This window comes from Triturus cristatus, chromosome 12 (genome assembly GCF_964204655.1).
Source record: "Triturus cristatus chromosome 12, aTriCri1.1, whole genome shotgun sequence".
In the NCBI taxonomy this organism is placed as follows: Eukaryota; Metazoa; Chordata; class Amphibia; order Caudata; family Salamandridae; genus Triturus; species Triturus cristatus.
The window spans coordinates 471359191-471374153 of record NC_140595.1 but is presented as its reverse complement, the minus strand read 5'-3'; the positions used below and the strand labels follow the sequence as shown (position 1 = coordinate 471374153).

Here is a 14963-nt window from a genome sequence, read left to right as displayed (position 1 = left end):
GAGAAGGACGTGGATCTCAGCCAGGCGTGACGCGTAAGTGCCACCGTGGTGCTCATCGCCCGACCTAGCGAGTCCGTGGTGTCAAGTCCACACCTGATGGCATGTCATGCTGCATCTCGCCCGTCAGCAAGTGCTTGAGTGAGTCGTGTCCGGGCCTCCTCCGGACACAGGGGCAGCACGTCCTCCACCGTATCCCACAGGGAATGGGAATAACGGTCCAAAAGGCAAGCGGTATTTAAAGACCGCAGTCCCAAAATCAGGGACGAGAACAGTTTCTTGCCAAACTGCTCGATCCTCTTGGATTCCCGGTCCGGAGGAGCGGACGGGAAGGAGGATTGGGAAGTTGAGGCCTGGATAACCAGGCTCTCAGGGGTGGGGTTTTGGGAGAAGAAACTGGGGTCGCCCGGGGCAGGGCGGTGGCGCCGGGCAACATTCCGGTCCACAGGAGGTACTGTGGAGGGCTTGGACCACGTGCCCTGCAGAACGTCTATGAGGGCCTCATTAAACTGCAGCAGAGGCTCAGTGGAGCTTTCTGACGGTTGGAGGACCTCGGTGAGGACGTTCGTCCTCACTGCCACAGCAGGCAACTCCAGCCCGAGGGCTTCGGCCGCCTTGCGCAGCACCACAGAAAAAGCTGCTCCCTCCTCCGAGGCCACAGTCGGAGGAGAGATGAAGCCAGCGTCTGGGGAGGTATCCAGACCGCTGGCGTCCCCCAATTCCTCTGCCCAGTCCTATGAGAGTTGGGCCTGTGCGGCCAGAGGGTCCTCAGACTCCTCCCAGTCGCCCTCGTCTTCCGATTCCCGATAAACGGGAGGAATGATCGGAGCCGGACGGTAGATGAATCTGTCACCCATCCGCGTCGGTGACGGCGCCTGTCGGCGCCGCACCGGCGCCGGGTCCGGACCGGGGCTGAACCGGGGTACGACGCCGACCGGTGACCGCGTCGGTAGTGGAACCGGAGTCGGCGCCGGTGGAGGAGGCGTCGTAAGGTCGACCGGCGCTGACATGGATCCAGGCCCGGATCCCTCGGCGTCGAGGCTCGAGCCGTCGACAGTGCCGGGGCCGGACCCGCCGGCACGCGAGGTCGCCCAGTCGAGCCTGCGGGGCCCAAAGGCGCGCCGGCAGGCGTTGACGGCGGAGCCAGGCTCCTCATGGCCATAAGGAAAGCACTGATCTCCGCCGGAGTCGTGTCGGTCCCAGGGACCGGCGGGTATGGGGACGGGCGCGACTCCTGGAACCACTTGGACCCTCAGCCGGATCGCGCGACCGGCGAGGGGAGTCTTGAGAGCGATGTCGGCTCTTGGACTTCTTAGAATGTTTGGAGGGTTTGGACTTACCAGACGACCCCGACGAGCGATGACGCTCACTCCGCGACCGGTCCTTGGACCTCCTCCGAGACCGAGATCGGCGCGGAGCCGAGTGCCGAAGCTCGAGCAGCTTACGGGACCGCTCCCGCCTAGCCTTCGATGTCAGGGCCTGGCAGTCCAGGCACGACTCCGCGTCGTGGTCGGCTCCTAAACAGTAGAGGCACCGGCGATGGTGATCCGTCACCGACATCAAGCGATGACAGGCGTCACAGGCCTTAAACCCAGGCATGCTACCGGCACCAAAGTCGAGTCGATGACCAAAAAATGGTTCAAAAAGAGTCAGTCAAAAAATGACTAGGGGTAAGCTCTCCCGGATCGGCGCTTAACTGGCGCGGAAAAAAGAAGAACGGACGTCAGCGCGCGAGGGCGGCGTCTAAGTACTCTGACGACGTCATCCCGGCGCACGACGCCGACGACGGACGCGGAGCCGCAGACGACGCCTAGCGACGCGCAAGGGGTATTGCTACAAAAATCTTCCGGATCCAGTCTGACGCCTGGGGATATTCTAAGGTGAGGAATTTGAGCATTGATCACTCCCACCTACTCTTCCATCTTCGCTAGGTGCAGGTAGTGATACTGACGGGGCAGTAGACAGGGTTGTAAATCGTCTGCTAGGGGGTTGGTTAGCTATTTGAATATCTGGAAGAACAGTACTAAACGATTTTTCAGGGTGCTTTCTATCTACCCTCTGCCCAGCCACCTGTGGATTAACAGCGCAGTCCGACTGGGACTAGTAGCGAGGCGATCACTGATATTTGTAGCGATGTCAGTAGGGGCTACGCCCGGTATATTGTTAGTACAAATGATAAGGATACCTTCACACTCAATTTGTTTCTACAAAGCCCCAATTGCACCTGTGATATAATTTGGAATGGAAGAGGGAAAGTGTGCAGAACTTTGTGTTTTAGCAGCCCTGCTTGGATGTTTCCTCTTACCCATGGCCAGGGATAAAGACAGAGCCAAGATGGATGTAATCACAACAATTAGGCTGCAAAAGATCAACACAAACCCCCTAATGTTTCCCCAGTGTCAATGTCAATATATCAAAGTCAATGACGAATAGTCCCAAATAAATCTTCAACAAATTCAGGTGAAATAGAACAGCCAAGCAAAACTTACTGCTGGGCGGGATAGTCACAGATTGCTTCAGCTCCGCATATCCGGTCAAGAACAAGAGCCAAGGGGGGTCGCCCTGCCCTATCTATTCCTGTCGCTGACGGGCCACCCCTAGGCTTTGACGCGGCTCGTGCTGCGGGAGCCCTCGGGCACTTTTAAAGCACCTCCTGGCACGGGATGGTGTTGCTGGCGGCAACGGCCGCACGGGAGGATGGGTGCGGTAGTTGAGGCTCCCCTCCGCGACAGGCGAACAAGGCAGCAGTGGCAGGTAAACTGTAAAGGGCTTCCTGAGTAGAAAAAGGTTAGACGTGTGTATGAACGTGTAGTATGGTAAGACCATTTTTTTCCTTCGTTATTTGTTTTTTCCCTGCCACCTCATATTTACAGGGTTCCCTTTTCTATAACTGTAGACAGAGACAGACAGATCAGCCACGTAGGGAAGAGTCATGCAACATACCACCAAACTGAAGACATTCACTAAGGTGCTGAATTAAACAGATTGATGGGGGAAGCCATCAGAAGGACAGTAGTATTCGTACCACTCGAATGTTCAAAACTCCTTCTCAAAGACTATCTTTTAACATCACCACATGTGGGACACAGGGTCCATGACATGATGTTCCTTGCAAGACAGGTATGAGACTATTTCAAATTGTGGTCAGTGCTTCATGAAAAAAAGGGAAGGAGCCAAGGGGCAGAGGTTAGACATGTGGGATCTGGAAGACCGAAATACTTTAAATAAGCTAACAGGCAATGACAAATACTTTTCGGAAAGCAAAGGACTAGTATAATTGAAGGTATAATTGTTGGACACTTAAAAGGCAGCAGGAAGGATAAAGCATTTGCAAGTGTAGCGTAAAAGAAAAGGGAGCATGATACTGAGTAGATGGGAGAAATGTAGATACAGATGGAAAAACAATTCTACAAAGTCTTCATTGGACACCTATATGAAGTGAGAGATAACCCTTGGAAGTTTAATGCATGTTTGCACTCCACGTGTCTGGCAACAGATGACCTTGGACGCGGGTAATATAACCGTTGTCTAACCAATTTTTCCACTTCTCTTAGTTTCAATGGTTCATGTAGCCTCAAACGGCACCAGAAATCTGTCCCCTTCTCCCTCGCTTAGTTTTCCTGTTTCTCCCGTTCGCTGCAGCGCATCACGAGTGATGAATATTAGGGTTTAGCACTTTAGCTGGTCTCAGATCTTACCATTAAACCCTGAATACGCATGTATTTTGTTTCGAGCACTTTCAGCACCACAAGTTAGCTAAGGCCCAGCAGCAGGATGACAATACATATAATCACCACTTAAGATATATGTTCGAATGTTATACACATTATTATATACTTCTTCATTTCAGATTGTTTGTTGTCTTTATCTTGCAATTAGTTCGCTGTCTAGTGTGGCAGTGGGAGTGTCTCAAGGTATCCCTGATGTATACTGGTGGATGGGAAAGTGGAATAACATCAGCTTCCACTCCTGCTCACGTCATATGCATCTAACCCGAGTCTTAAGAAACCTACGTCACTGCAGGTTACTGTGCAAGTGAAGCGGGTGAGCAGAGAGTGGGGCAGACAGTGCAGATGAAGCTTTAAAAAAACACACAAAAAGATTTTTCCATTATTGAACCGGCCTTGGGTGAGTCGGGAGGCTTCCTTGGGAGTCCCCTGCCTCCCGTGACCCCTTGTCATTGCCCATGCAGCTCCAAGTGGGCAGGTCTAAGGACTCAAGGGGCCAGGGTCTAGGCCAGTTACACAGGTCTGCCTTCCTAGTTAGTACCTCATGTTCAGGGTACTCTACTAGAACATCATTACCACTCCCTTGCAGGCACACAGCCAATGAGGGACCTGCTGCTATGCTATTATTTCTAGATTCTGCTTATGCTTTATGCAGACGTTCGAGGAGGTACTGATGCCCCTTCCTCCTTCTGGACACACAAGCTGTGGCACACCATGGAGGTACACAAACTTGGTACCTGGTTCCTATACAGAAACTCACTAAGAGCTATCCTACACTGGAGGTCTGATAAACAAATTAATAGGGCGCATATCTGCAGAAGCAAGTATATTCACATGCAAGAAAGATTATTAATACATAATTACTATTTTATATGGTAACACGTTCTAGTGAATAATTATTTGACATAACTGTAATATGCACAACATTCTACAAGCAGAAGAGCTAAAATAACATTCACTCCTTGACGTCTAATTCTAAATGTTAACTTTTTTGTTTTTCAGATTCCGATTGTCATTCCTTTCATTGTGGTCCTGATATCCATTTATCTGGTTGTAGCACCAATTATTGGTTCACCTGCGTGGGAATACCTCTACTGTGTTATATTTATTTTCAGTGGTCTGATATTTTATTTTCCTTTTGTACACTACAAGATGAAATGGGCTCAGAAAATTACAAGTAAGCATGTTTTATTTCATATAAATGCATGCGACTAAATGCTTCATTTGGGATATGTAAAATAACTGCGGGCCAGATGTATGAAACTGTTTTAAGTTCACAATGCGTTGTTATTTGGAAAATCACAGGCTTTGAGACACACAAAATGTTGCAATGTACTAGAGACACACTAGGACAGAAAAGCCTGTGCGAATTGCATGGTGCAACTTTTGCGACCCATGCCGACTTTAAAAAGAAAATGAGCATCCTACTTTCCTTTACAAGCCGGTTCAGAGACGTTTTAAGGCATGGACAAAGTGGGCTCTGACCCAGGGCCCCAGCCTTTCAGGGGGGTCGACTGTTAGAGCCAACTCTGTTTTGCAGAGACTTGCCCTGATGGTCTTGAATAATTCTTAAACAGATTGTTTTTAAAACCGTTTCACTTTACTTTATTTTTTAACGTGGGTAATGTGTGAGAGCCTTTTACAGACATTTTACAGAGAAATGCTGTGTTTATGTTGCATGCAGCATCCATATTTTTTTCAAAATTTTAGAGCAAAACAGGACCTCAGATATGAGGAATGGGCAGCTTTCACAGAGATTATTTGCAGTAATATTAGTGGGGTGCTGGTGTGTTACAGAAGTGAAAACATATGTCACTATCCCTAAATATTAGACGTAAACACATTTAAGAATTTGGATGAGTGTGCCTGTGCACTGTCAATGACCTGGCCAAAGAGGGCATGAAAGAGCTGAAATTGGATCACAAATTCAAAGCTGTCCTAAATAACGGGCCCCCAAAATCCTTAAAGATGTCCTTGGCCGGTATCCAATGTACCAATATTCTTGCCAATTTCTAGAGGAGGGCAAGCCACTGAAAACTCGAGCCAGACTGTAGCCTGATACCCTCCTGCTCCGGCTCAGTTCGAAGTCCTCTTGGACCCTCGAACCCAAAACTTGGCCGAGCTTTTACGTGGACTTTGCCTGCCACCCACACTCTAACCACATGTGCCGAGATGTAAAGAAAAAACATAACCTTTGATGTAAAACATGAAACTGAAAAAATATACTCCTATTGTGGCTGACTGACACAATGTGAAATCAGAAAACCTGGGAGTTATGCCGGATTTCCTGCTTAACCAAATTGTGTGATCCTAGGCAAATATTTTATTTCACTGTGCTTCCTTTATGCTCATTATTGCATTTGAGAGCACTCACGTGAGTTCAGGCTGCGTGCTATACAAACACCTCCCTTGTATCTTTTTTTAAATAGACTCTAACGTTGTTCAATGAAATAATCTAGGCCACGTATAGGACACGTATAATAAATGACTTGCTTCTTAATTCGCAAATAGCAGTGTATTCAAGGCATGGTTGAGCAGGCATGAATATTTCTAAGTTCATGTTTAAAAACTGCCGCTTTTTCATTTGTAATTTACTTTATTGATGGTTGATTACTTAAAATCATTACATAATAAAACATGCGAGCATTGGGTTGCAAGCACAAGTACGCTAAAAGATTATTCTGAAAGAAATAGCTAAAATCAAAATGCTTTAAATTAGAAAGAAAATAGGAGCAATGTATTTTATTGTAACTACGTAGATTCATACAAGATTTGAAACCCTCCCTGACCGTTGCAAAAGCACCTGCAGTATCTCCTCCCCGTTGAAAGAAACTGTTGGAAGAGTTACTTCCCTTCTGTAACGATATATTTGGTAGAGATAAAGTCTAGCCGCAGATTCCTTAACTTAGAATATCTCCCCAGGCGTCAGACTGGATCCGGAAAATCTTTTTTTCCCCAGCAATACCTCTACACGCCGGGAGGCAGCGTCGCCCGGCTCCGTCCTGACATCGGCCACGGAAGTGACGTCAATAGAGCCATTTAAGCCCCTCTCAGCGTGCTGACGTCAGTTTTCTACAGGAATCTTTTCCGCGCCACAACGCAGAGCCATGCAAAAAACTGCGATAGCATAGGAACAGTGTGTGTTAAAAAATAACAAAATCTTTGCGAAAGCACCCAGAATCGTTGAAAAAGCACCTAGTACCCAGAGGGACTGAAGGGAGCTCACAGAGTACTTGCTGTGAGCGAGGGAACTACAAATTGTCAAGCCGTGCCCCACCTTGAGGGGGTAACGACTGCGGCACAAAAGATATGACAAGTCAGGCACAGCTTGTCACCACAAGAGGGAAATTAACAGAACCACAATATTAAAGCAACATGTTGCAAGACAAGTGACTAGAAGTGAACGACCACTAGAAAGTTCACTACACACACACTCCAGAGATTGAAGGACTGTAGCACCAAAGAGAACCCAACCCAACCGACTGCCAGAGAAACAAAAAGGCACAGTCGTGGGAGGTGGGAGGGAATTAAAAACAGAGTAACTCCACGCGTGAGGAACACAGGTGGAATAACATGAGAAGGTAGTAAAAAGTATAGACCTGAACCACCTTAAAACGTGGAAGGAGTGGAGAGCCAAAGGGCTCGAAAGCCGAACCACACCCCCTGCGCCAAAGGAAGGTGCGAGAACACGCCACCAACCAAACACTAGGACAGAGGGGAGGCCGAAGGGCCCCACGCAGAACAACACACCCTAGCCCAGAGTGAGGTGCGAGAGGACACCTCCAAGAGACTAAGGCCACCAGAATGTAGGGCTAGGTGGAAAAACACCATATGAAAAGGCCTTCGCAGAGCGGGGAGGATGGGCGGGCGTTAAGGACTCTGCGGCTACTGTGTCTCTACCAGATATATCGTTACCGAAGGTAAGTAACTCTTCCATCTGATAGAGACATCTAGCTGCAGATTCCTTAACTTAGCATAGATACCAAAGCCATACCCCATAGGAGGAGGGTCTGCGAAACAACCACCAAGTTCCAGGAGAACATATACGTCAAGAGGCTGACGAAACATGGCGGGAACCGCAATGTCAGGGCAACTGACATGAGACCAAGGAAAACTCTGGAAGGAACATGAACAAGGGACGGCAAAGACACCAAAATCCGTCGAGGGACGGTGTGAGACCTCTCTTGTCCAGACACAGACAAAAGGAAATACAGAACTAGAAAGGCCAGTGCCAACGTTAGAAACAATGCAGTGACTCCGTCAAAGAAGGATTCCAGCACCGGTCCCTATGATCCTTGAGGAACGAAGCCCCAAAGGGGCAAAACAACATGACAAAGGTAGAGCATACCGCCTGAACATACACCATAGTGGATGCCAAAATGAAAACAGGGGACAGTCCGAAGACTGTCCGGTTAAGAACAGGAGCCGCAACAGGAGGCCTGTGTGTGTAGAAAAAACACACATCAATTGTGTACCCCCTAGGACATGTGACAACAGTGGCAGGGTGGAAACCAGAGTCTAGTGCCAACAGAGACAGAAGAGTCACCATCGAGCAAAAGCTCAGTAGGTAGGCATGCAGCCAAATGTACCAAAGGTACCACTGTGAGGGGATAACCTACAAAGCCAGGAACAAATAGAGGACTCTATCCCGAGGGAGAGAGTGAGCAAGAAGGCCTGATACTAGGGCAAAAAAGAACATAGTATGCAAGCACCCCCGTGGCGTGTAGAACCAACGACATATACACTGAGACAGGAATGTTGCCACACATACATGAAGTGACGAAACCCTAAACAGGGGAGTCGCTCAAACGGTACCAGTGTACTGGTGTGCGGTATAACAGTCACAGAACGCCGAAAAAGCAACAGTACCCAGAGGGGGAAGAAATCTGGTCTCCCGTGAGGCAGAAGGAAACATAGACCACGATACTGCCAGTAAAGGAGTGAGAGAAGGCACAGACAGAAGCCTGTCGCCAAAAAGCATACACCGGCATAGACCGACACCATCTAGCAACAAGGAGAATGTCGAGAAGAATACATGAACAGTAATGCTACCTAAAGAAGCAACTGTGCCAGAAGAGTAGTAAGAACTCACACCCAGAAAATACAGCTGGTGGCGAGCCTGTCACCAGTGCTACACATGTGAGTAAGAACCCATACCCCGAGAAACAGCCGGGGTGGAGCACAGATCCAGTGGCAGAAAGTCATATACAAGAGCCACTCCTTGAAGAACTAAGAAATGTGCACAGGGCAGGAGCAGACAAAATGGACTCCCTGTCCTTCAAGAAGCAAGGGACCAGAGACCTTGCTAGGGAAGTGGGGTAGGAGGCAACACAGCCGAGACAGAGCCGGCGGGAACTCCCCTTGTCCTAGGCAAGAACCCGACAGTGCATGAGCCACAAGAAAAGACGTCGAGCACAACCTGTGTGCACCAATACGGCAAGTATTCACAGAATATAGAAGAGACTGTTCCGGAACGGAACAGAGGGACCTGCCCCCTAGCGGCGCATGTCCACCTGTAGACAGGCAAGACGGGCACAGCAAGGCTGCAAGAACACGCCATGAAAAAACAGGTGTGACAAAACCCCAACGAAACAGCAGGGAAGGACGCCCCTACTGAGGCGGGGATGTACTACGGATCAACCGTAGACAACCAATTGTAACCCCCGGAGAGAAACCAACCCCATGGACCTCACCAGAGGAGACCTCCTACAACGGTAGGAAGAGTCAACATGCGGCAAAACGTCCTGGGTAAGGAAGAGTGGCAATATAACAGCCAACAAATAACCCACATAGGGTAAGGCATGACCCTACAATAGAAGGGTCCCTGTTGAGATAAGCTCATAGGCAGAGGCTCAAAAGAAAGGTAAACACAGCTTAACCAGCTGTTACAGAATAAGGCAATAACACGGCTGAACAGCCACACAACCCAGAACGTCTGTAACCCGTAATTGGTAACAGAAAAGAAAGTGACAACACCGTCACAGAACCAAAAATCCTCAATGAGGATTAAAACCTGGGAAGACAATCAAACAGACAGCAGGCGCCTGACCCCCGAATCAGCATGGGCGTCAAAAAGAGTGACCCCATCAAATGGTAGATCTCTAAGACGCTCCTGAACATGCGCTGGAAAAACGCCATCGCGCAACCACGCATGGCCACGCATGACAACCGACCTGGCCATAGCCTGACCCACGCTGTTTAGAGACACGGAGTCATGGTTCTTGCCCAGGCACCACATACAGATTTCGTGAGGGTCCATTGCTGACATCTGTCGCGACAGGACCGGCAAGGCTTGAAGCCCGCAGGCATCAAACACACTGTTCCTTGATGCAAAAATGCATAGAGAAGGCCTGAAGATAACAAAAACAGGCCAGAGGTATCACTTTACCGGATCCGCGTTAGGACGCGGAAAAGAAGAAAACTGATGTCAGCACGCCGGGAGGGGATTATATGGCTCCATTGACGTCACTTCTGTGGACGACGTCAGGATGGAGCCAGGCAACGCCGCCTCCCGGCGTGCAGAGGTATTGCGAGGGAAAAAAGATTTTCCGGATCCAATCTGATGCCTGGGGAGATATTCTAAGTTAAGGAATCTGTGGCTAGATGTCTCTATCAGATTGATAGCAACACCACTTCTGACAACTTAAGTAGTTCAACAATTGCTGTCCAACCCGGAGACTCAGTGTCCAACTGTTCTAATGCACATCAGGAGCCTCCTCTATCTGACCTCCCGAACACTGATAAAGTAGTGTGGAAGATCCTCTCATGGAACTTAGCCAGACTAAAGCTAAATCTTATGGATCCTGACTGGGGATCTTATATAGATGAGCATGACAGTTGTGTGTTTCAGGAAACATTGTACCCCAAACCTTGCTTCAGATGTGGCTATTCCAGTTGTGTATGTCCTGCTTTGACCCAGGAAAGAGGTTGCCCAGTTGGGGGGTTATAAGTTTGGGTGAAAAACTCATTCAACTGTAAAATCACAATACTCAATAGAACCACTCGTGACCTGCTCGGTCTCCAATTATATAAAGACAACATTTGCCTTTATCTTTTTAATGTTTATAATAGGCTTATGGTTACGAACAAGAGCTTCTATTTCCCTTATAATAGTGTCAGGTGACTTCAATGTGACGATATAACCACTGAATAGCTGTGTCTCTTCTATATCTGACGAGGAGAATGCTTTATGGAACATTCCAAGAATAGGCATCTCTCAAGTAAGGAAATTCTCAACCTTGGCATTACAGCTGTTGGGTATCACATGCGCTTCGACCTACCATGACCTACAAACGTGAGAATAGCTTAAGCATAATATATTTCTTTCCCTGTATGTTTGGGCTTATATGGGCCATATAAGCTTAGTTGAAAGGGGGGACAGCGACCACAATGCCCGAAGCTGGTACTTACCGGGTTACTCAAACCCTGTATGAAAGTAACAAAGCCTAGTGTTTTGGGGAATGCAGTTCTTTCTAACAATAAAAAGGCGTTAAAATGAGAGTATGCCCAGACACATCCCGAAATTGGAACAGGTCTACACTCATGTAGGTACTGCCATGGAGGAAATCAACAATTTGTTTGAAGAGGGTGCAGCCCCTAGTCAAATTATATAAGTCAGTGCAAATTTGTTTGTGCTGATGAGGGAACTGTTCACTAGAGAACATAGGAAACTAACAGAAAATTGCCCAAAACAGCATCCATGGTATAATGCTAAGTGTAGGATAGCAAAAGCTCATCTCCTAAGAGTCATAAAAGCAGAAGATCAAAGTCGTGTTTCAGAGACTCGAAAAATTTACAAGGCCAAGCGAAATGATGCTTGAAGTGCCTGGGAAGCAAAGGTCTGGGCAGATTTAACTCATTAAGCAAATTTAGGGGACTTTAAAGCATTTTGGGCCATTCTGACTTATGGCAGCGGCTCTGCATGTAGCCCAATAGCTTTCCACATTGAACCATGTAAATGGGTTAACCATCTACACTACACAGGTTACCAGCGATCAAGACACCACTACCAGTGACATTTCTTCAATCATTATTCAGGGGCAAGAAGATTCTCTCGAGATCTACCTTGCAGACTCCTTTGGGGCATTAACATTAATCAAGCTCTGAATCAGGCCTCGATTCCTAAATCAGACTTGTGTTAAGATCCATTCCTCTTTGAGCTCCCTGAGAACCAGTACATCAGGAAGGAAAAGATGTTCCTTCATTCATACACAGAGACAATCTTAGCTCAACCACACCCGAAGATCAGCTGCATACACCTCACTTACGTAAGAAGAGAAAGCTCACCTTTGAGAAGCAAATGTCTGTAGAGCTACAGGCCTTTCTCATTCCCAAGAGGGATAGGCACAAGGCCACCAGTCCACCACTGGAGATTCCTACACCAAGGCCTCACACGCCACCAGCAGTTTCTTGGCTTTGCACGCTCCCACCCCCTCAGTCATCACAGTTCTCTGACTTGACCAAGTTAGTCCTTTTTACCCTCAATATATGTATCATGACCCTATCGTTCCTGGGGATCCAAGGATATATTACCATGTTGATCCCCAAGACAATCCTGACGTATTGCTCTACCCTACTAAGGCCGTCCACAGATGACACCACTGACTATCTGACAGTTATGGGAGGCAGAGCACCACAAAGTAAAGCTCCACGTCGTTAAGAAGGACAATTACTCTTTGGTCAAAGCCCTCTCTAAAAGCGAGAGACTGCTCCAATACCTGCCCATGCTGAAATGCAGCATGGACAACATCAAGGACCTAGTTAGGTTTAGAGTTGTCACCCTTCAAATCACAAAAAAATACAAGGCAGCCCGGACAACCCAGTTTACATCAGGGAACAGGCACCGCCTGCTCGTCTGGTGGTGCACACAGCTAGAAAGAGAGCCTCAGCTCAAGCGACAGGGGATGTTGTTCTTCCAAAAACAGGAAGTAAGAACATTTTTGCGGGCGGGAAGTTTCTGTTAGTGCAGCCCCTCAGAGGAGGATTGCCTATTCCTTTGGCCTTCTCTCCAGATTTGATCCACATCATTGGGAGGAGAGACGTTGGTGAAGCATGTCATTGAAGCCTACGACAAGAGGGGACAAGAATTGGTCACATAGAGAAGGTCATTTCAAAGGTAAATATTTGGTATGCACTGGACTCGCTGACACCTCATCCAGGGAAATTAATACCAGCATACTGTCAGATGCCAAGCCTGAGAGTCTCAGGCTTCTGGATCAGCTGTACATGTCATCAGTGGCACGTTTAACAGAGAACATCGGTTTAGCACTCAGGTCGTCTCAAGACTTAAAAAATATAAAAGAACACAGATTGCTAGAACCATGGGCACATTGCAGACCTAAACACCTAGTTCTTTCTTCCTGGGATACCAACAACAGAAGTCCTTTCAGGACATAAAGGGACTCAAGTCCTTTGGCAGAGGTGGCTACTGTGGCAAGGGTAAAAGTGGCTCTAAGGGTTCCTTCGTTGCAGGGGCCAAATTCTCAGCTGCCACCAAAGTAACCAGAGATGTCAATGATCCACCGGCATTAGAAGGTCCAAAAAGAATGGTGAATAAACACAATCTGAGGTGGAGTACTTATTAGGGGCATTGTGGGCTAAGGGAGAAGTCACAGAGTGTCTTCTGACTTAAAACATCTTTAAAGAAAAACAACTTTCAAATATGTTCACCCAAAACTAGATGGCAGGAGGATGCAAAGCATGTTGTATCTGTAGCAACACATGCTACAAACATAATGATTGCCACCTGAATCTGAGCAGTACATAAATCGCCTCCAACATCAGAAATTGTGCATTCCTACATTGGTATAACTATGCATTTTGTTGCATCCCTGTGATTGATGGATATGTTGTGTTAAGATAATACCTGACAACCTCCCATATAGAAAGCAAACATTCAGGGGATGTAAATAAGCCAGAAAATAAAATTCCTTTAATCTGTACTTCTGTATTAGATAGAATATGTTGCCTGCTTGCTTAGTTGAAGAACACGTTTGAATCATCAACAATACTTATAGTCATCCCCTTAATATGAGTAAGCTACAAAAGTGATGATCCAGTAATTTAGTTTTACCCTTGAATGGTGTTACTGTGAACGTATCAAAAGCGCCACACGTGGAGGAGCCTAGCGCGCATCCAAGATGGTCACGTGAGCACAGGGCTCCCCGGACCCTCGCTGCTCCTCGGAATTTATCCTGACAATATCCTGATTTGGTTTATGGAATCTGGGAGATGATGACCGGCTGAGCACGTATCTCTTTTCAGAAATTTAATCGGACCCGGGAATCCTGAGTTATCGTTGTTTGAACTTTTGGGACCCACCCGACGGAGGTGCCCGGGGCGAAGGTGAGCCGTGGGGCCGTGTCGCAGTTGAACAACAACGGCTGCGGCGCGGTGCCAGGGGCCGCTCGGCCACTTTCGGTTTCACTTTCAGACCTCAGGGGGCTGGCCGGTGGAGCGATTGAGGTGGCGGGGTGTTTCCCTGACCTCTGCACAAAGCTTTGTCACCACCTGCCACTAGAGTGCCTATCGCCTTGGGTCCCCCCGCACCGCCATATTTTGGCCTCGGGTGAGGCGCTGGTTTCCAGGGCCGGTATCCCAACTACTTTTGATCGGCGGTCCCCCTCGGAGTCCGTGGCCGCATGGGGGGCAAGGGGGGCCCCGAGGGGCGCAAGACTAAATCCTCCCTCCGTGGAGGATCGGTCCAGACCAACAACATGGACCGCTACACTCAGGGCAGAGGCTCTCCTGGAACGGCCGGTCCCCCCTCAGACGTCGCCGGTGGTGGCACATCCGTCTCTTCGGAACTTTCCCTACAGGACATCATGGGCGCCATTGATGGCATCAGGGAGACCATCGCCACGCAATACGAGGCCCTGGCCCGCAAGATCGATACGGTGGCGATTGATGTCACCTTAATACGGGCGGACCTCTCCAAAACAAACGAGAGGGTTCAAACTCTCGATGCGCGGACCTCCACCCTGGGTGCGGATGTGTCGGACCTGCAGGCCGCGCTTGGCGACATCAAGGTGGTCAATGAGCAGATGGCCCGGCGGCTGGAGGACTTCGAGGGACGGGCCCGACGCAACAACATCCGTGTCATCGGCGTACCGGAGTCCTCCGACGACCGCCCGGTTGACCTCCTGGTCGAGGAACTCATCCTCCAACAGCTGACCCCTGCGGGCTTGAGTAAATTTTTTGCCGTTGAACGGGCTCATCGAGTTCCGGGCGGGCGGCCAC

At 48.6% G+C, this 14963-nt stretch overlaps 2 protein-coding genes across 3 annotated transcripts in view; one reads left to right on the top strand and one right to left on the bottom strand.

Annotated features, from left to right (window-relative positions):
• The window catches only part of TDRD12 (tudor domain containing 12), a 3486095-nt gene that overhangs the window by 292071 nt on the left and 3179061 nt on the right, over positions 1-14963 (bottom strand). The gene's annotated exons all lie outside the window — the stretch shown is intronic.
• SLC7A9 (solute carrier family 7 member 9) overlaps positions 1-14963 on the top strand; it is a 715482-nt gene that overhangs the window by 680224 nt on the left and 20295 nt on the right. Inside the window, exon 12 of the mRNA XM_085639452.1 lies at positions 4728-4902. Within this exon, the coding sequence (XP_085495578.1) occupies positions 4728-4902 (175 nt within the window). The remainder of the gene's footprint in view (positions 1-4727; positions 4903-14963) is intronic.